The following is a 21570-nucleotide window of genomic DNA, read 5'->3' on the forward strand; positions in this document are numbered from 1 at the left end:
CTGCATACCGCCTAGTGGCAGGTGCAGGAGAGCGCTTTATAGAGAACCATCAGACGGTGGACACAGAAGCACAGGTGAGTGGGGTCCGGGGCAGAGAGACCCCTCTACAGCAATAGCAATGGGAGGGAGGGGGAGAGAGTGGGAGAAATCTTAGAGAGACCGCACCACTGGCCTTTTTAAAGCACATTTAGATGAGATGTTCAGTTTGAGGCGCCGGGAGATCAAGTGATTTGATTAGAATCACGTGATTTTTTAAGCAGTGCCAAAGAATGCAGTTCGGCTCATGCCCTTCGAGGAGCTAAACGCGGCCCTGGAGGAGTTCTTAAAACACCTGAGACATTACTTTGGGGAGGGTTGTTCTAAGGGTAGTTGGACGAGAACATTCCAAGGGTAGGGCGCTGCACTGGGGAGGGAGGCGGTGGAGACTGCCAGCCTCCACACAACCCTGGACGAGTTCCTTCCAAGGGTAGGGCGCTGCACTGGGGAGGTGGGGGAGACTGCCAGCCTCCACACAACCCTGGACGAGTTCATTCCAAGGGTAGGGCGCTGCACTGGGGAGCCGGGGGAGACTGCCAGCCTCCACACAACCCTGGACGAGTTCATTCCAAGGGTAGGGCGCTGCACTGCGGAGGCGGGGGAGACTGCCAGCCTCCACACAACCCTGGACGAGTTCATTCCAAGGGTAGGGCGCTGCACTGGGGATGCGGGGCAGACTGCCAGCCTCCACACAACCCTGGACGAGTTCATTCCAAGGGTCGTGCACTGCGCACTGGGGAGGCGGGGGAGACTGCCAGCCTCCACACAGCCCATGGGGAATCATTCCAAAGGTACTTCACTGGGGGATGGTAATTCCAGGGGTACGGCACTACATCAGAGGCTAGTATCAGCCTTCACTTTACCAGGTTGGGGGGGGGGGGAATTCTAGGGGTACTGCATTAGATGCGAGTACCAGCCTCCACTTGACCTGGAGGTGGGTAATTCTAGGGGTACTACACTGCATCAGAGGCGAGTACCAGCCTCCACTTGACCTGGAGGTGGGTAATTCTAGGGGTACTACACTGCATCGGAGGCGAGTACCAGCCTCCACTTCAGTTGGGAGAGGGTAAGTCTAGGTGTCCTTCACAGCATCAGAGGTCACGTGCACATTACATGGGAGGGAGGAGTTCTAAGGTCGGCGCCCTGCAGCAGCGGGAAGTGCCAGCCTTACTCTTCCCTGCAGCAGACCAATCCAAGAGCCAAGGGCCGGGCAGATGAACAATGTGCCTCCACATAGCCCTGGGGGGTGGGGGTGCGCATAGCCCTGGGCAGAGGGTGTGCATAGCCATGGGCAGGGGAGCACATAACCCTGGGCAGAGGGAGGGCATAGCCCTGGGCGGGGGTGTGCATAGCCATGGGCAGGGGGCACATAACCCTCGGCAGAGGGGAGGTGCATAACCCTGGGCAGTGGGGGGTGTAGAACCCTGGGCGGGGGGCAGTGGGGGGTGCAGAACCCTGGGCAGGGGGTGCGCATAACCCTGGGCAGGGGGGGGCGTGCATAACCCTGGGCAGGGGGGGGGCGTGCATAACCCTGGGCAGGGGGGGGCGCGCATAACCCTGGGGCAGGGGGGGCGCATAGCCCTGGGGCAGGGGGGGCGCATAGCCCTGGGGCAGGGGGGGCGCATAGCCCTGGGGCAGGGGAGATGCATAGCCCTGGGGCAGGGGAGATGCATAGCCCTGGGGCAGGGGAGATGCATAGCCCTGGGGCAGGGGAGATGCATAGCCCTGGGGCAGAAGGGGCGCATAACCCTGGGCTGGGGGGTGCATAACCCTGGGCAGGGGGCAGTGGGGGGTGCATAGCCCTGGGCAGAGGGAGGGCATAGCCCTGGGCGGGGGTGTGCATAGCCATGGGCAGGGGGGGTGTGCATAGCCCTGGGCAGGGGGAGGGGGCATAACCCTGGGCAGAGGGAGGGGGCATAACCCTGGGCAGAGGGGGGCATAACCCTGGGCAGAGGGGGGCATAACTTTGGGCAGTGGGGGAGCATAACCCTGGGCAGGGGGCAGTGGGGGTGCATAACCCTGGGCAGGGGGCAGTGGGGGTGCATAACCCTGGGCAGGGGGCAGTGGGGGTGCATAGCCCTGGGCAGAAGGGGCGCATAACCCTGGGCAGAAGGGGCGCATAACCCTGGGCAGGGGGGGCGCACAACCCTGGGCAGGGGGGGCGCATAACCCTGGGCAGGGGGGGGCGCATAACCCTGGGCAGGGGGGGCGCATAACCCTGGGCAGGGGGGGGCATATCCCTGGGCAGGGGAAGGCGCATAACCCTGGGCAGGGGGGGCGCACAACCCTGGGCAGGGAGGGCGCACAGCCCTGGGCAGGGAGGGCGCACAGCCCTGGGCAGGGAGGGCGCACAGCCCTGGGCAGGGAGGGCGCACAGCCCTGGGCAGGGCAGGTGCACAGCCCTGGGCAGGGCAGGTGCACAGCCCTGGGCATGGGTGTACAGAGCCCTGGGTAGGGGTGCGCAATGCCCGGGGCGGGGGGGAGGGTGCGCAATGCCCTGGGTGGGGGTGGTGCACAGCCCTGGGCAGGGGAGGTGCACAGAGCCCTGGGTAGGGGCGCACAGAGCCCTGGGTAGGGGCGCACAGAGCCCTGGGCAGGGGGGGTGCAGAGCCCTGGGCAGGGGGGGTGCAGAGCCCTGGGCAGGGGGGGTGCAGAGCCCTGGGCAGGGAGGGCGCACAGCCCTGGGCAGGGAGGGCGCACAGCCCTGGGCAGGGGAGGTGCACAGCCCTGGGCAGGGGAGGTGCACAGAGCCCTGGTTAGGGGTGCACAGAGCCCTGGGTAGGGGCGCACAGAGCCCTGGGCAGGGGCTGTGCATAGCCCTGGGCAGGGGCTGTGCATAGCCCTGGGCAGGGGCTGTGCATAGCCCTGGGCAGGGGCTGTGCATAGCCCTGGGCAGGGGGGGGTGCATAGCCCTGGGCAGGGGGGGGTGCATAGCCCTGGGCAGGGGGGGGTGCATAGTCCTGGGCAGGGGGGGGTGCATAGCCCTGGGCAGGGGGGGTGCATAGCCCTGTGCAGGGGGGGGTGCACAACCCTGGGTAGGACAGAGCATCTGAATTGGTTAGTCACCTTGAGCAGTACCACCAACTAAAGGCATCCCATTTCCATGCCATTGCATTAGTGGGGATGGCTTAGATCTGGGACAGCATTCAGCTGAGCGGTGCACCCCCTCCTGTGTAGACCTCGCAGTGAATGTGCAAGTCCAGAAGCTACAAGTAGTCACCCCATTGGTCGAGGACTTTGCAAACTAAAGAAACTAACCAGTGGGAAGAGCCGTGATCACTGGCAGCGGTTTCAGTAGGCTGATGGGCCCCAGTAGTACAGGGACTTGGCTCCGAGTCTTACAAGGGTTAGGGGCAGGGAATAAAAGGAGAGGGGGCAGGGGACAAAGGAGAGGGGGCAGGGGACAAAGGAGAGGGGGCAGGGGACAAAGGAGAGGGGGCAGGGGACAAAGGAGAGGGGGCAGGGGACAAAGGAGAGGGGGCAGGGGACAAAGGAGAGGGGGCAGGGGACAAAGGAGAGGGGGCAGGGGACAAAGGAGAGGGGGCAGGGGACAAAGGAGAGGGGGCAGGGGACAAAGGAGAGGGGGCAGGGGACAAAGGAGAGGGGGCAGGGGACAAAGGAGAGGGGGCAGGGGACAAAGGAGAGGGGGCAGGGGACAAAGGAGGGGGGCAGGGGACAAAGGAGAGGGGGCAGGGGACAAAGGAGGGGGGCAGGGGACAAAGGAGGGGGGCAGGGGACAAAGGAGGGGGGCAGGGGACAAAGGAGGGGGGCAGGGGACAAAGGAGGGGGCAGGGGACAAAGGAGGAGGCAGGGGACAAAGGAGGGGGCAGGGGGCCAAGGAGGGGGGGCAGGGGGCCAAGGAGGGGGGGCAGGGGGCAAAGGAGGGGGGGCAGGGGGCAAAGGAGGGGGGGCAGGGGGCAAAGAGGGGGGCAGGGGGGCAAAGGAGGGGGCAGGGGGCAAAGGAGGGGGCAGGGGGCAAAGGAGGGGGGCAGGGGGCAAAGGAGGGGGCAGGGGGCAAAGGAGGGGGGCAGGGGGCAAAGAGGGGGGCAGGGGGCCAAGGAGGGGGGGCAGGGGGCCAAGGAGGGGGGGCAGGGGGCAAAGGAGGGGGGGCAGGGGGCAAAGGAGGGGGGGCAGGGGGCAAAGAGGGGGGCAGGGGGGCAAAGGAGGGGGCAGGGGGCAAAGGAGGGGGCAGGGGGCAAAGGAGGGGGGCAGGGGGCAAAGGAGGGGGGCAGGGGGCAAAGAGGGGGGCAGGGGACAAAGGAGGGGACAGGGGACAAAGGAGGGGGCAGGGGACAAAGGAGGGGGCAGGGGACAAAGGAGGGGGCAGGGGACAAAGGAGGGGGCAGGGGACAAAGGAGGGGGCAGGGGACAAAGGAGGGGGCAGGGGACAAAGGTGGGGGCAGGGGACAAAGGAGGGGGCAGGGGACAAAGGAGGGGGCAGGGGACAAAGGAGGGGGCAGGGGACAAAGGAGGGGGCAGGGGACAAAGGAGGGGGCAGGGGACAAAGGAGGGGGCAGGGGACAAAGGAGGGGGCAGGGGACAAAGGAGGGGGGCAGGGGACAAAGGAGGGGGGCAGGGGACAAAGGAGGGGGGCAGGGGACAAAGGAGGGGGCAGGAGACAAAGGAGGGGGCAGGGGGCAAAGGAGGGGACAGGGGGCAAAGGAGAGGGGGCAGGGGGCAAAGGAGAGGGGGCAGGGGACAAAGGAGAGGGGGCAGGGGACAAAGGAGAGGGGGCAGGGGACAAAGGAAAGGGGGCAGGGGACAAAGGAAAGGGGGCAGGGGACAAAGGAGAGGGGGCAGGGGACAAAGGAGAGGGGGCAGGGGACAAAGGAGAGGGGGCAGGGGACAAAGGAGAGGGGGCGGGGAGAGGGGAATGTTGGGAGAGTAAATGGAAGAACAGCATATTGCCATGCAAATGAGAAGGCGAGAGTTTGAAGGTAGGAGGAATAAATCAGACTAAGCAAAGGAACTAAGGCAGAGGAAGATGGGACGAGTGAGAGACACCATTCAAGTGGGGTGAGAGAGAAGAGGAAAAATGTCGAGATGAACACAGGAGGATATCAAACTAACTTGAAATATTCGGGACACTGGGGTGACTGGAACCTGCAGAGAAACAGAATGGGGGCAAGAACAGAACGCGGTTAGCCTGTGAGAGTCGCCGCGTGCGCTCCAGAGGGCGAGGGGCGTGTAAACAGGATGGCAAGGGTGGTCATGCAAATGAAAGGAAGAGGGGGTCTGCAGCAGCTGTGCAGCCAGCGGGCGCCAACGGGGGTGGGGTGGGTGGGTCATGGAACAGCCCCCTTATTTCTATAACATGTAACCACTGACACACCCGAAGAGAAGCATAATGCCCCCTTCCCTGTGGCATGGTGGGTGACAGTGCCCACTACTCTGCCACCTGTGCAATGGCAAAGAACAGGGCGCAACACTCCACACACACACACACATGCGACAGACGAGGGCAGGCGCAAGACTTCACTTGCGCAGCAGCAAAACACAGACCCTAACCCTGCACCAGCAGCGCAATGGCATAGGACATGGAACATTCCTCCTTCACCCGTGCAGTGGCATAGGGCATGGCATACACCTTCATTACCCGTGCAGTGGCATAGGGCATGCCTCCATCACCCGTGCAGTGGCATAGGGCATGCTTCATGCCTCCATCACCCGTGCAGTGGCAAGGGACTGCACCCAATTCAGTGCTTACCGTGCAATGGCATAGGGCATAACACATTCCTCCATTACCCATGGAATGGCAAAGGGAAGGGCCTAATTCACTGCCAACCATGCAATGGCAGAAGGCACAGAACACTCCCCATGCAATGGCAGAGGGCACAGAACATTCCCCATGCAATAGCAGAGGGCACAGAACATTTCCCATGCAATGGCAGGGGGCACAGAATATTCCCCATGCAATGGCAGAGGGCACAGAACATTCCCCATGCAATGGCAGAGGGCACAGAACATTCCCCATGCAATAGCAGAGGGCACAGAACATTCCCCATGCAATGGCATAGGGCACAGAACATTCCCCATGCAATGGCAGAGGGCACAGAACATTCCCCATGCAATGGCATGGGGCACAGAACATTCCCCATGCAATGGCAGGGGGCACAGAACATTCCCCGTGCAATGGCAGAGGACAAGCCCTGAATCTCAATCCTGTTGCCATGATAGCAGAATGGGTTGCACAGAACAGGTCGCAATACAGGCTATAAACACAGCACACATCTTCACTATTTGTGAGGCGTGTGCCCGGGCACTCCAGCCTGCAGCAGCCGCCACAATATGGGGCTTTGGTTGTCGAAGCTCAGTCGACCACTGCATTCCAGACATCCAAGCTCCTCCCACCTGACAGGCAAACACGCCCAAAGGCGGAAGAGTCTTAGCTCAGGCGATATTCTTGATTACCCATAATGCACCAGCAAGCCCAACACAAGGAGACGAAACACACAGATAACCATTTGGAAATACAGTTTTGTGGAGTGTTCCCTTAAAAACCGAGTCAACAACCCACCAGGCCCATTCAAGCAGGTCGATAGGACTGGCACACACACAACAGTGTGTGTAAGAAGGTGGGACTACCTTAAACACGGATGGAAACCAGAAAGTAGTACACGTGGAAAGTGGGGAAGCTGAAAATGGAGGCAGGTGTGGTTCATGGATGTGCCAAGCAGAAGTGACAGTGAGTTGGTAAAACCCCTCTCCTAAGGGAGCCCAGAAGCTGCCCAGAGGTCCTGGTGTATGTGTGTGTGGCTATGACACGCCTGGAAGCTGGAGACGGACGCCATGACAGAGAAGACCCCCAAGGCACAGGTGTAGGCTTCTAAGCAGGTGGTGTTGCCGAGCCCTCTCCCAGCCCATCATCCGTCTGATGGGAACCGGAGATGGGCGGGAAGCGAACACCCCTTTGCCTTGGGGCGGTGCAAGGAGGCAGACATGCAAAGAATTGTGTGGCAAAAAATGGATGACTTGACACGTATTGTCCCAAGTAGGACACAGACAAGGGATGAGGGGGGTCTGCACCAAGCTGTGAGCACTGGGCATGGGGTATGGAGATACATGTACAGTTTCTGGGCTTACAAGCCCACCCAAAAGCCACTTCCCTGCAGAGTCTCCAGCCCTGGTGGTGCCAGGAGGTGTAAGACAGCAGGGCTGTCCCATGGCAGCACAAAGAACAACTGTTCCAGGTGTTCATCAACGCCGGCGCCGCTAAGGTGGTGCCGCCAGGATGCAATCACAGGTACGCATGCACACCACAAAACGAATGCAAGCCACACACCACAGACCAGGAGATGCCAGAATATAAGGTGGGGTGCAAAGGCAGCCATTCCTGCAGCCAATCAGAAGAGTGAACGCCTTCTAAAAACTCTTAGGCACCAGGGGGGACCGGAGTGTGCACAGTGGGCACACACTGCGCACCGAGATACCGGAGTCCCACTCTAACCACACACACCATTGGATACGAGAACAGTCTCTGGCATTCCACACAGGCGACACCTTCCCTGCAATACCCAGAGGACAGGCAAAGCAGCCGCCACGGGACCAACTGTCCCTCCCACCATGCAGGCTCCCTCCTAACCAGCATTTTCGCGGTCGGGGGCTTCCCCATCATCTGAAGTCAGAACCTGACAAGACTAGAGGAGTGGGAACACACAGAGTAATGGAACCTCCTAGCAGGGAACAGGCTAGCTCCTAAATGAACACCGTCCACTTCAAGGAACACCTTCTCCACACCCCATAAAATGCACCGGGTGGAGCATCACTTCCCCCCCTACACCAGTACCAGCAGTCCTACTGTAACAGCCCACTTTTCTCTGCTACTTTACTGTCGTGCCGTTAATATGCAGTAAGGACCGCCCCCCAGTAAGTATGGACTGGACATGCCTTTCAGCCCTACTGATGAAAAGCTCTCTGTTGCTTCCTGATGGTAAATTATGCTCAATAAATATCCAATATAACAGTAATGTGTCGCTTTAACCCATGGTGGTCCAACTCCAGGCCTCCAGGGATGGAATCCTGATGGGTTTTCAGGACATCCCTCATCAATATTCATGAGGAAAAATGTGCATACGTTTAGAATCATTGTATGCAAATTCATCGCATGAATATTAATGAGGGGTAACCTGAAAACCCGGCATGGATCTGGCCCTCGAGTTGTACAGTTTAACCTTGCCCACATCTCCGGATACTAAACTAACAATGATGCCAAGGCGTCGCACCCACAGACACTACTGTACCCATCGCCACGCAGCCACACTACAGCACCAGTACTGGCTGGTTCAGAGGCCACGCAGAACAGAGATGATGGCCACGGGCAGGCAATGGGGGAGGGGCAGAGAAGCGGGGGGTGAAGGGCCAGAGGGAACGTGCTATACATGGATATTATTAGAGCAGTGATCAGGGGCAGAGAAATCTGAACAGTGATCGATATTTCAGAGGAAGGGGAGGGATTAGAAATCAAATAAATGGCGAAATCTGAAGATGAAACCTCTTTGCGTTTTTTAAACCGTCTCTTAGGGGTTCCATGCAATTATCTTGAGAAATCTAGATCGAAATATGTTAATATTGAAAACGGAGCATTGCTAATAAAACACAGAACACGCCTCGACTGCACTGAAAAGTGGCACACAGTAGAAATACACCAGGATAAGGGCATGAATAATACCCAGTATTGCCATCACTGCCCAAAGGTGCATTTTCCCATTGGATATTCACCACAATCGCCAACATACTTCTAAAAGGGAACTGTAACCCCCAGTTGCTGCTCTGTCACCCCACTACCCCTCCTCCGAGAGATGGCACACACCACCCCTGCAGCATTATCCCCTCTAGAGGAGAGTAATCCTAGCACCTAGCTCCCCGCTTCCGATACCATCCTCTGGGGGCACAGGGGCAGTTACCCGGGCCTCCTTTGCGTGAACCCCCAATTAACCGCACCTCCAACACTCTCTTGGAAAAATGATCCACCATCGCCATGAGTGGACAAACCCTCGTTACCCATATCCCCATATCTCCATTCCAAGGGGGGGGCGATACCCACACCTTTTTTGTACCATCTTGTAAGGAAGGGATCCCCAAGTTACACACTGCTCCCACTCCCCAATCTCCTCTGGGCAGGGACACCCCCCACACCCCTAATTATCCACCCCACTGTTCCATCACCGCGGCATCTATGGAGGGGGGGTCCCCATTTACCCATACCTCACCAGAATCCTCTTGGGAGGGGAACTCCCACTTACACCCCATTAACCACACCTCCTCACCACCGTCCTCTTCGAAGGGAGCTTCCAGTTAGCCACACCTCGCTTTTCACTCTCACGAGGCCTCCAGCAAACAACCACCCAACAATACATCTAAACAAAATCCTCCCTCCACTACACACAAGTTTAGTGCCCTGACCCAAGGCGTGGGAAAGTGGTTACTGAAAATAACATCTCAACGCAAGGAACTGCCATAAACAGCAGAACATGTCCCTGAAACTGACATTCTCACATTACATACCTCTTCTCCTCAATACTAGTTTACGCCACCATAGCTGGATTTCCTAAGAATTCAGATTTTTTGGCTTTTAGATTTTGGGTATTTTTATATTCAATAGGCCTCGAACACCCCTAATCTTTTTAGATTAGTTCCTTGCTGTTGTGGTTTTGTCATTTTGGTCGAGTTTCTGAAGTCGCTATTTTGACTGGATAACCTATGCACGATTACAGAAGTGTTACCACATGGTGGACTAATCCAACGCGTGCCACACCACAAATCTGAGGGTTCACTGAAGCAGAACAGAATATATAACTTGCACAATGGAATATTTTACAGCTGCATTTTGGTTCAATGACTAGACCACTTAAAAAAGTAACTGGGTGTTAAAAGCCTCGGATAAGGGGATTTAAAAACACAGATTAAGGTCCACAATTTAGCCCCCCTCTGAAAAAGGTTTTTAGGCTGAACGTATCTTTTGAATCATCTGGATGAAGGAGGAACGAGAGCACATTGCTTTTGGAGATGTGTTAAAAAAAGCAATTTAGAATGAGACTAACTCCGGGCCTCGAGGGCCGGAGTCCTGATGGGTTTTCAGGATATCCACCATTAATATTCATGAGGAAAAATGTGCATACATTAAAATCACTGTATGCAAATTTATCTCGTGAATATTAATGAGTGGTATCCTAAAAACCCGGCATGGATCCGGCCCTCGGTGCCTGGAGTTGGACAACCCTGCAAGTACCACACAAGAGCAAGCCAGTGGAGGACGGCCACCATGCACATTCTAGCTCAAGTATTGCCGTTCACCCAGGACACTCGAGAAGAACTTACTATGGGGTAGAAGAAAAACCTGCTACTGGAGGCGAATCATAGCTGGTCTCTATGCAACTTGCCCTTGCCCCCAGGTGATGAAGTACGAGGGAGGCCGGCGCGCCCCAACATCAGCCTTCAGGGGAGAGCGGGGCGGAAAGGTGTGGGTGACCCACCTGGTGTTTGGTAGTTGAGACGCCTCATCTCCACGGGGTCAGAGGAGTTAGCGAGGAGGGAGTCCTTCAGCCCCACTGTGTGGTCATCCTTGCCTGAGGGGGAGTTGCCTCTTTTCCTAGAAAGAAAAAAAACACAACCTGAAAATGTACGTTTCTGTGAAGCAGAGCGTGTCTAAGGTACACAGACAGTCAAGAGCCACAAGGCTGGCTCCTAACACCCCATTACATCAAGTCAAAATGCCATAGGACAGACTCCCAAACCAACATCACAGCATGACTTGAAAGTTACCCCACAAAAGGCAATAAATAGTCCATGGGAAAAGGCTCCTGTGCCAGAGACGCCTCAGTAACCTAGGTGACTTTATCCTGGAGGACGTTCAGGGTACCGTCAAGCGACTGCACCCTTAACCAACCTTAATGAGACCCTGGAGATCTCATGATCACAAGCTCCTCCAGCTCAACCAGCCTCTCAGACAGACCAGCATACAGCAAATCCCATGACCTTTCCTTTACACCACTCCATTTCAGGGGACCTTTCAAAACATGGTTGCACTGCATGGACTAAGCACAGGGTATGCTAAACATCTTCCTGCAGAAAGCCGCAAATCCGGGCCCTCCTAATAAGAGGGCAACGGCGACCCGGAGATGACCATCAATAGCGACAAACCATAATCTGTAAACAATCCCTTTTACAGAACCCACCCTTATTCACCAGAAAGCTCGGCAGGACAAAAACACAATCACCTTGAAGTTCACAAACCCAACAGCTTAGACCCACCACAAGTGGTCTCCTAACCGGTCTGTGACCCGCGGTTGATTACTCGTTTTAATAAGAAGAAAGGAGATAAAGAAAATAGCAGCCATCATTTATCTGAAGCCCAAGGTTGCTGATGAATTTAACCAGAACATTTACCCAGTGGTCCCTGACACTGAAGACCACCACCACTGAAGCACAAAGAGGTATCTAAGGCAGCTTTTTGCCTAGGAACGTCAGGCTCCAAAAACTGCATGGCATGGCCCAGTAGCCGCCCGCATAAACCAATAAAGAACAAGCCAAGCTTTGCTGATACAAGTCACTGGTCTACTCATGAAGGCTCACCCAAGAGAGCCATCATCAACAAAATTAGACCCATACCAAATCACCAAACCGGATCCAGGAAAACATGCGTTTCCAGACTCACCTCAATGGCCACAGCTCCATTAATTCACTACCGTCCGGCAAACAACAGCTCTTCTGGAAATATAGGATACCACCATTTAAGTAGCTGGTATGGGGCTGCTTACCAGTGCGACTGCCCCCCTAGAAAATCCTCCCACACTGTAGACTTTGAGATGCAGCTCTACCGCAACTCTGCTCTAGCGTGGGTCTCCCGACGCTTTTCTACTTAGGATTGGAGCATAACTAGTCGCCCCTCAGCAGGTCGGGCTGAGTCCATTCCAGTCCAACCCCCAAATCCAGTGTGGACCCGACAAGGGTCACCACGGATCTGGGTCTCGTTCCATTTCTGCCATCTCTCATGCCGATCGTCGGCTACATGACCTCTTGACCATTCCTCTGCTGTCAACCATCATCTACACATCCCAAACAAGCACGCCCAAGTCAACTGCCCAACTGCCTGTGTGCCATGTAATCGTAGATGATAGCGAGGATTCAGAAATGAAATGACTCCACAACAGAACTCCTTCTCAATACCCAGGATGCTACAAACCACCCCCATCGATGAGGATTCCGCCACTTTTCCTAGACTGGGCAATCACCCCCACACCTGCAGCATCTAAAAAGACCCTTGATGCCCAGGTTGAAGTTCAGCACGTCAAAACACTTCCTCTCTCTAATTAGACCGCGGCTTCCTTTAATCCCAAAAAGGAGCCCCAGTAACAGGATCTACAATAAGCACACTCTACGGCAAGGATACCACAGCTCTGCCCTGCAGGCCATTCAGGGCAGTGCAGCGGCACTGCCATCCAGAGATGCTTTCATGGACTCCGGACCAGAAATCCCTACATTGACCCCCAGTCAGATAAATGTAACCACAGGAGAGTCATCAAGTACACCAGCAACAAAATAGGTTCCTAGATCCACACCCAGCTCAAACTAAAACCTATTGCATGGCCCTGAACATGCCACGCCCCACGTAACCCAGATACTACTCAAGTCCTTGCTACAAGAAAAAGCGCTAGCAAAACACAGTTCTTCTACTTTCTGCTCGCCTTTTGGGTCATATACCCCATCTTCGGCTCCACCCAAGGCTCAGACGCAGCCTTATGGCAGCCTTGGTTTCCTATTACTATCACCACCAAAGTTCAGCCCTCACTCTGGTAAAATGTCCCACTGCATCTGATCCACAAGCTAGAAGTGCCTCGTGAGGGTTGATCGCCCGAGCGGAGCGCTGCCATACAAACCTACCAATTCACTCATTCATCCGGAACAATATATCTTTTACTATGAAAAATCCTAACAAGTCATATCCTAAAAGTCCAATCCAAGCATATAGGGCAGAGTCAAGAAGCCTTGGTGCTGATGTGATTAGGGATCCACTCTCGATCACTCTGCGGAACTCGATCGACACCAGTTGAGCCATACGGTGGGATCGACACCAGTTGAGTAATACAGTGGGATCGACACCAGTTGAGTAATACAGTGGGATCGACACCAGTTGAGCCATTCAGTGGGATCGACACCAGTTGAGCCATACAAGATCAGCAGCAGTTGAGCCATACAGTGGGATCAGCACCGGTTGAGCCATACAGTGGGATCAGCACCGGTTGAGCCATACAGTGGGATCAGCACCGGTTGAGCCATACAGTGGGATCGGCACCGGTTGAGCCATACAGTAAGATCGGCACCAGTTCAGCCATACAGTAAGATCGGCACCAGTTCAGCCATACAGTAAGATCGGCACCAGTTGAGCCATACAGTGGGATCGGCACCAGTTGAGCCATACAGTGGGATCGGCACCAGTTGAGCCATACAGTGGGATCGGCACCAGTTGAGCCATACAGTGGGATCGGCACCAGTTGAGCCATACAGTGGGAACGGCACCAGTTGAGCCATACAGTGGGAACGGCACCAGTTGAGCCATACAGTGGGATCGGCACCAGTTGAGCCATACAGTGGGATCGGCACCAGTTGAGCCATACAGTGGGATCGGCACCAGTTGAGCCATACAGTGGGATCGGCACCAGTTGAGCCATACAGTGGGATCGGCACCAGTTGAGCCATACAGTGGGATCGGCACCAGTTGAGCCATACAGTGGGATCGGCACCAGTTGAGCCATACAGTGGGATCGGCACCAGTTGAGCCATACAGTGGGATCGGCACCAGTTGAGCCATACAGTGGGATCGGCACCAGTTGAGCCATACAGTGGGATCGGCACCAGTTGAGCCATACAGTGGGATCGGCACCAGTTGAGCCATACAGTGGGATCGGCACCAGTTGAGCCATACAGTGGGATCGGCACCAGTTGAGCCATACAGTGGGATCGGCACCAGTTGAGCCATACAGTGGGATCGGCACCAGTTGAGCCATACAGTGGGATCGGCACCAGTTGAGCCATACAGTGGGATCGGCACCAGTTGAGCCATACAGTGGGATCGGCACCAGTTGAGCCATACAGTGGGATCGGCACCAGTTGAGCCATACAGAGCTTGGGTCTTTGCAGTGTCAGTTTCCTGCTAATGTTCTCACACTGGACTGGCTGCAACTAGATTATTGGTTAACATACAGAATATAAACGTAAGCGAGAGGTAAGTGAAATGGGCGCCTACCTTTCTTGCTTACTACATCCAGAGAAGAGCAAAAAAAACAGATAAAGCAAAGCACGGTTAAATCAAGCCACAGAACACCATGAAGCAAAGCCAAGTTTATTCCGTTAGACATGCAACAGCAGCACACAGTAAAACGTGCAGGAACAGAAGGCAGCAAATCGAATTATTAGTACAGCATAAGTAAGAAGCTTAGCCTTGGTGTGAGCATGAAGTGTACACACAGTGTCGGACAAACGTGAACATCAGTGTTCATGCACATGAGTGTGAGCACACAGGACAATGTGAGAGTAGGTGTGTGTGTGTGTGAGCGGACACAAATGTGCACTCACTGTAACACGTATGAAAGCGCACATGAGAACACCAGCATTTTGCTTTAAGGGCATGGTTGTGGAGACCAGATCATGTCTGCCGGGCACTGCCATATTCCACGGACTCTAGGGATGAGGCAGGATGCTGCAGCAAGATACGCGCACATGAGAGCAGAGTCCCGGTGTGTGGAGGGGAAATGACAGCGGTGGTCGCATGTGCTTGGTATGCGTAACATAGGTCAGAGCGATCTGCTGTACAGTCTGTAATTTGGTTGCCTGGCCTGTCCAGGTTTCCCCCACGCCCACTTGTGAATGACAGAGGTCATTAGGACTACATGTGCAACATGGCTGAGGTCAAGTGCTTGCGGCTGAAATGCTAACATATCAAATACAAGTTACACTTGAATCACTTTTAGTAAAGTTTCTACCTTAAAACAGAAGTGTGAACAAGTATCTTACTGACTCGCCACACTGTCATAAAAGTGACTAAGGGCGAGGTGATGGAGCGATAGGCTGGAATTGAGAATAAAACCTACTTTGATGGCAGACAGGGACAGCCAATCAGTGGAGGCTCACTACCACCAACCAGAACCATCCCAGGATGTGGACAGCTACACTCCTATAGTAAGCATCAACCTCCCCACTGCAGATTGGCCTGTACAGAGCTGGCACTTCCTGAGGCATGTTTGAAGATGTTACATGTATTCTGTAAAGCATACCATTAGCATCTACACAACTCTGTGACCCTTCGGACAGTCTCAAGATATTGCGGAATTTCTGAACTGCAGTGAGAAGTCATGGTGTGTATCTGAGCAGTAGGTAAGGTGAAGGTCCTCACAGGGTGACGGAAGTGTCATGTCATTCCCATCACCTTCCAGTCTGGATTCTGTGAGAGGGTGGTGCTGGCAGGTGCTGAGGATCCTACAGTGCTAAACTCTCCCCAGACAACCAAAAGTGTGCTGGTCTATTCTGATGATTTGTTTGAGAAACATCTTATATTTCTCAAGCTTTTTAGCTCACGATTCCCTTTACAATGGTGCAGCCAAGTCAATGAAGAAGTCAGATGAGGTAGCGGTTTAGAACGTCAGGGCTCGACGGTTTTGACAACACTTTTTGTAAGGGGTCTTGTATTGCACCCTTTTCGGTGAATTCCACGGAGGATGGCGTCTACTACATACATGAGTGGGGGCATATGAACATGAAAGAACACGCATGGATGAGTGAGAGAATACATGCTGGAAACATGTGCAACACTAGCATCAGATAAAAAAAAGCGCTAAAAACATAGAAATCGGCAGAACTGAGATTAACATACCACTGTGGGAATGAGGTTGGAGAGTCATGATAGGAAAACTGCGGAGACATGACAGGAGTGCCGCAGAACGAGGTGAAGCAGGGGAAAGAATGGTGGTGGGGCAGAGCTATGCGAGATGGGCCCCATAGCTGTGAGACTCAGGTGGCAGAGCAAAGGGGACAGCAAAGACTGAAAAGGAGGGTCACAGGCAAGAGAGTTTTTGGGGTGGAATGCCTCTAGTGAAACCACAAACAGGCTACATAGATGGCTTATTGCGAGGGAAGAAAACGTCGGCTCGCTGCGAGAGAAGGAAAAGACAGCTCGCTGCGAGAGAAGGAAAAGACAGCTCGCTGCGAGAGAAGGAAAAGACAGCTCGCTGCGAGAGAAGGAAAAGACAGCTCGCTGCGAGAGAAGGAAAAGACAGCTCGCTGCGAGAGAACACGAGGACGGCTCCATGCGAGAGAACACGACGAAGGCTCCCTGCGAGAGAACACGACGACGGCTCCCTGCGAGAGAACACGACGACGGCTCCCTGCGAGAGAACACGACGACGGCTCCCTGCGAGAGAACACGACGACGGCTCCCTGCGAGAGAACACGACGACGGCTCCCTGCCAGAGAACACGACGACGGCTCCCTGCCAGAGAACACAACGACGGCTCCCTGCCAGAGAACACAACGACGGCTCCCTGCCAGAGAACACAACGACGGCTCCCTGCCAGAGAACACAACGACGGCTCGCTGCCAGAGAACACAACGACGGCTCGCTGCGACAAAAGCAAAAGATGGCTAGCTGCGAGAGAACACGACGACGGCTCCCTGCGAGAGAACACGACGACGGCTCCCTGCCAGAGAACACAACGACGGCTCCCTGCCAGAGAACACAACGACGGCTCCCTGCCAGAGAACACAACGACGGCTCCCTGCCAGAGAACACAACGACGGCTCCCTGCCAGAGAACACAACGACAGCTCGCTGCCAGAGAACACAACGACGGCTCGCTGCCAGAGAACACAACGACGGCTCACTGCCAGAGAACACAACGACGGCTCGCTGCCAGAGAACACAACGACGGCTCGCTGCGACAAAAGCAAAAGATGGCTAGCTGCGAGAGAAGCAAAAGATTGCTAGCTGCGAGAGAAGCAAAAGATGGCTAGCTGCGAGAGAAGCAAAAGATGGCTAGCTGCGAGAGAAGCAAAAGATGGCTAGCTGCGAGAAAAGCAAAAGATGGCTAGCTGCGAGAAAAGCAAAAGATGGCTAGCTGCGAGAAAAGCAAAAGATGGCTAGCTGTGAGAAAAGCAAAAGATGGCTAGCTGCGAGAGAAGCAAAAAGATGGCTAGCTGCGAGAGAAGCAAAAGATGGCTATCTGCGAGAGAAGAAAAAGATAGCTAGCTGCGAGAAAAGCAAAAGATGGCTTGCTACAAAAGAAAACAAAGATGGCTCGCTGCGAGAGAGAACAAAAAGTTGGCCTGCTGCAAGAGCCCAAAATGATGGCTCAATGCGAGAGAAGAAAACGTTGGCTTGCTGCGAGAGAACCACGCGAGAACAAAATGACGGCTCACTGCGAGACAACAAAACAATGGCTCGCTGCAAGAGAATAAAACAATGGCTCGCTGCGGGAGAACAAAAAGACGGCTGGCTGCGGGAGAGATAACAAAATATGGCTTGCTGTTCGAGAATGAAAAGATGGCTTGCTACAAGAGAGAATATAAAGACCGCTTGCTGTGAGAGAACAAGGCAAAAGGACCCTGAGATAGAAAATGCATGCAGAGCTATGTGAGCGGGATGTAGAGGGCCCAGCAGGGGTGAAGGGGTGGGTGTTGTTCATATTAAGTGACGGCCTGCATGTTGCATTTTGTGTGGACAGATAAATGATGCAAAGTACTGTTTTAGCCACAAGTAGCACTCTGAACTCTATAGACTCCTCACCTCTTGAAGAGCAGGATAGCAATGACGATGATTATAATGAGAATCACCGCCAGGACAGGGCCCATAACCCACAGCATCTCCGGCTCGTCCTGCTGCTTGGCCAGGCGGGACACCTCCTGCACGATCTCATCTGAGTAGGGGCTGGCTGAATACTTCTTCTGCAGGGAGCAAGGAGGGCAGACCCGGAGTCAAAAAGGAGGTAGAAGAAAGATTCATACCCATAAAGCACCTGATCGCAGGTAATCGCTAACCAAACATGCGGGAAAATCGCCCGCCGTTTGCCTCACGGACTCATCCCAACCATCCTTACAGAAGACCACAAGCTGGCAGAATTGCGACACCTGGGAGTATTTTCCATTTTGGGGTCACCTCTATATTGACAACGTAGAATTGTGTACAAGAGCGGTTCAACAGAAAAAGTAAGAATTCTGGCCGACACAACATTTGGTTGATCTGTGTAACACCAGACAAACACAGTTAAAAGAGCAGAATCTCCAACAATGAATAATGGGCACCATATTGTCCATCCAAGGTGTGTATCCAACCTGTACTAAGTGTCTGTGGTTCTAAACTTCGTAGAGCTTAAGAAAATAAAAAATACTCAATACTTTTCTCTTGGTAATGACGTATTACAAGTCATGATTTTTTTTTTTTACTAAAACACAATAAATAAATACATTTGAAAAAAATACTCAATAGCACTTCAGGGACATCTCCGAGCTCAAAACATCTGGGGACGTTACTCTTCTTTTGTACCTCATTGGGTTCAACGACTAGAACAACTGTCATGGAATTCAAGAACAATGAGGATGTAGGCCCCTGCCAATACTCCAAGCTCAAATCCTGCGATAATGTGTGGTGAGAGGGCACTACCATTTATACAGAGAAATGATGTAGAAATGGACTGATCAATATTTATTCCACACCAAATATCCCCTTTCACTGGGAATCAACATATTATATGATATATTAGGTTATTTATAATGCGCTTAATACCCAGAGGTTTCTAAGCACAGACCCAGGGATCGAACCTGTGTAGCTCTGTGTCGTCTTGCTTCCAAGACGAGCATGTTGCCCCTGAGCTATCCTCCCGAGGATGAAAATCCAAAGGAAATACACTGACCTCCGTTAGTCAGTGACAGTGAACTCTGACTGGTAAATACCATTTGGTTATTACATGATTTTAATTCACATTTAAAAAAAGCTTCAATTCTGTTGTCACATTTTTGCAGACTGATACAATCGCAGCAGTGTATGCTACAAAGTAATAGGCTTTTATTTTGTAAGTACATCCAATGCATGTCACCGTATGGACGTTCTTTGCCACTCGCGTGGATTTCATAGACTGAATAGGTAGCTACATTTAAGACCAGACGGAGCTCTGTTGCACAAGAAACGAGCTGTTACCACTTTGCCCGAATAGCACTCTACACGCAGACAGTGGGTAAAAACATTTACAATGTAGAATCCAGACGTTTTTGTATGGTCCATAGAAAGCCAAAGGTATTCTAATGCACAATACTTTCTTGTTTTTCTTTTTTATTGTATATAAACTACCTGAATGAGCAGCTGATCGTAATTATTGCCCCAACATGAGAATTTGTTGGAGATCTTTGGAAAGATGTGATACAGGCAGATCGCTAAAGAAGGACATGGTCTGAAATGCTTTGTATCGATGTGCAAAATAAAAGCCTGTGATTTTACAACACGGCCGACGATCGTATCAGTCAGCAAAATCTGTGGCAACATAATTGTAGCTTTTGTTTTAAAGTGAAATAAAATCATACAATAAGGAAATGGCATTTACCATTCAGAGTCCAACCAGTGACTAAGAGTGATCAGTGTATTTCTTTCATATTTCCAAGTTTTTTAAGGCCTCCCATTGAGCAAGGCAACCACAACAGGATCGTGTGTGTCCCCTCTTTGCATACCATCATTCTAAATTAGAGTTCACAACATTTTGGGGTCCTGCAGTAGCAGTGGGCTCCTGAGCTGAACAGCCTTAAGGAAATATCTAACACCAAGACTGCAATATACAAAATGTTACTTACTCGTAACAGTATTTTCGTAGCTTGGCCCTTTATAAATTCTAGCAGTTGGTATGGAATATTACAACCGTTTTGCCAAATATTGGTGTAGGCATTGAGACTGCCATAAGAGCAATTAGATGCCAGTAATACGTCCAGTCTCCTTCCAATTTGATACCGGCACTTGATATCTTCAGCATAAGCAACTTACAGTTTTGCCGTCCTCTGCAATTAGTTTTACCCTAGGCTCTGGTTACATATGGTATATCCATAGGAATTCATGATTAAGTCTATTATCCCAAAACCTTCAAATGAAGGTAACTTTGCAACAAACGAAATGCATTTAAAAAATGACCAGACCCCAACCAATGTCAAATAATTGTGGCTCTTTATGTCATGTAGTGTTCTAGTTGACGACATATTATCACATCTTCCTTAGCCATTTGAAGTCAAAATCATCATACAACTATTTTCAAAGTCATGCTACTTCCTTTGCCATGCCTGCACATGACAGAGAATACATCTGAAGATGGCATCAACTCCCATACCCAGTGTTTCAGGCGTATGCCATAGGACAAAACTACCTTGAGCCAACTAAAATGGGCTTCACAGAAGCCAAAAGCAGGGGATACCAGGCGGTAAGGGAAAAGTGAGCCCTGAAAAGGAAGTGTAACACTTCTTACAGAGACATTACTAGAGCAGCCATCTCACTTAGGCACGTGAAAAGGAGGTACATACGTCTAATGTTTCCACATAACACGTTTCCCTCGTTGCATCCACTAGTGATTTACATATTAGTCCAACCCAACATAAGATGGCAGACTGCCAGGCAACTCACCATACCACCTCACAGCACAACATAACATGAACACACCAACGCCAACCTAACCAAATCAAACTAGGCCCAACATAACGGCAGTAATTTCCTACTTTGCAGTTTAGCACTTCTGCTCCCACTTGAACCCCCATACTAACTGGCCCAAGATATCCAACTGTAGCACCCACCGTGTCACGGTCTTCCAGCGAGGCCAAGACAAAGCACTGATAGCTAAGATCCGAGCTCAGGGGCTTGTTGACAAAGCCATTGTAGTCCTTCTCATCTCCAAGGGTGAAGGACTCCGGTAGGGTGGTGAGCTGAGCCGCGATGTATGGCTTCATTTGCTCTGCCTGCCGCCGCTGCCGCCTTGTCGTCCCCTGGTTAATGGCGTCGAGGATCTAGGTGGGAGAATAATCAACATGCACAATGACTGAGCCATCTCGGTTAGGACATTTGGAGTGCTCTGGGGCAGGGAAAACCTCACTCTGCCTGCACAGTCGGGCCACTCTATCGGATTGGTGCTATGATATGATAGGTTATTTATAACGCGCTTAATACGCAGAGGTTTCTAAGCGCGGACCCGGGTGGCAAACCTGTGTTGCTCCGTGTCGTCTTGCTTCCATGGCGAGCACGTTGCCCCTGTGCTATCCTCCCGAGACTGCTAATACTCCGTGCTTCTCCAACTCACCAATTACAAATGGGTGAAATAACATGCAGAAGGTTTCAAGCAGGGACATATTCACATATCGCAGCAAGCAAACTATTCCACACAAACACAGAGGGAAGACAGTCATGGGTTCCTTTGGACAGTGAATCCCTTACCTGGGTCAGCTCCAAGTCCTCCGGACCCTGCTTCTTAGTGGTGACTCCGCTGCTGCCACGGCTCAAAGGGACCACAACAATGTAGTAGGACCTGGG

At 52.9% G+C, this 21570-nt stretch overlaps 1 protein-coding gene across 13 annotated transcripts in view; it reads right to left on the reverse strand.

Annotated features, from left to right (window-relative positions):
- Positions 1 to 21570, reverse strand: part of PTPRF (protein tyrosine phosphatase receptor type F) — a 791126-nt gene that overhangs the window by 93030 nt on the left and 676526 nt on the right. For 9 of the 13 annotated variants that reach the window (XM_069642415.1, XM_069642422.1, XM_069642421.1 and 6 more), the window contains 5 exons: positions 21475 to 21565; positions 20841 to 21050; positions 17809 to 17966; positions 10509 to 10624; positions 5107 to 5139 (listed from right to left, as the gene is read on the reverse strand). In XM_069642415.1, the coding sequence (XP_069498516.1) occupies positions 5107 to 5139; positions 10509 to 10624; positions 17809 to 17966; positions 20841 to 21050; positions 21475 to 21565 (608 nt within the window). The remainder of the gene's footprint in view (positions 1 to 5106; positions 5140 to 10508; positions 10625 to 17808; positions 17967 to 20840; positions 21051 to 21474; positions 21566 to 21570) is intronic. The other 4 variants (XM_069642423.1, XM_069642419.1, XM_069642418.1 and 1 more) reach the window with 1 other exon arrangement.

This window comes from Ambystoma mexicanum, chromosome 1q (genome assembly GCF_040938575.1).
Source record: "Ambystoma mexicanum isolate Mex_15411 chromosome 1q, UKY_AmexF1_1, whole genome shotgun sequence".
NCBI classification, from domain to species: domain Eukaryota; kingdom Metazoa; phylum Chordata; class Amphibia; order Caudata; family Ambystomatidae; genus Ambystoma; species Ambystoma mexicanum.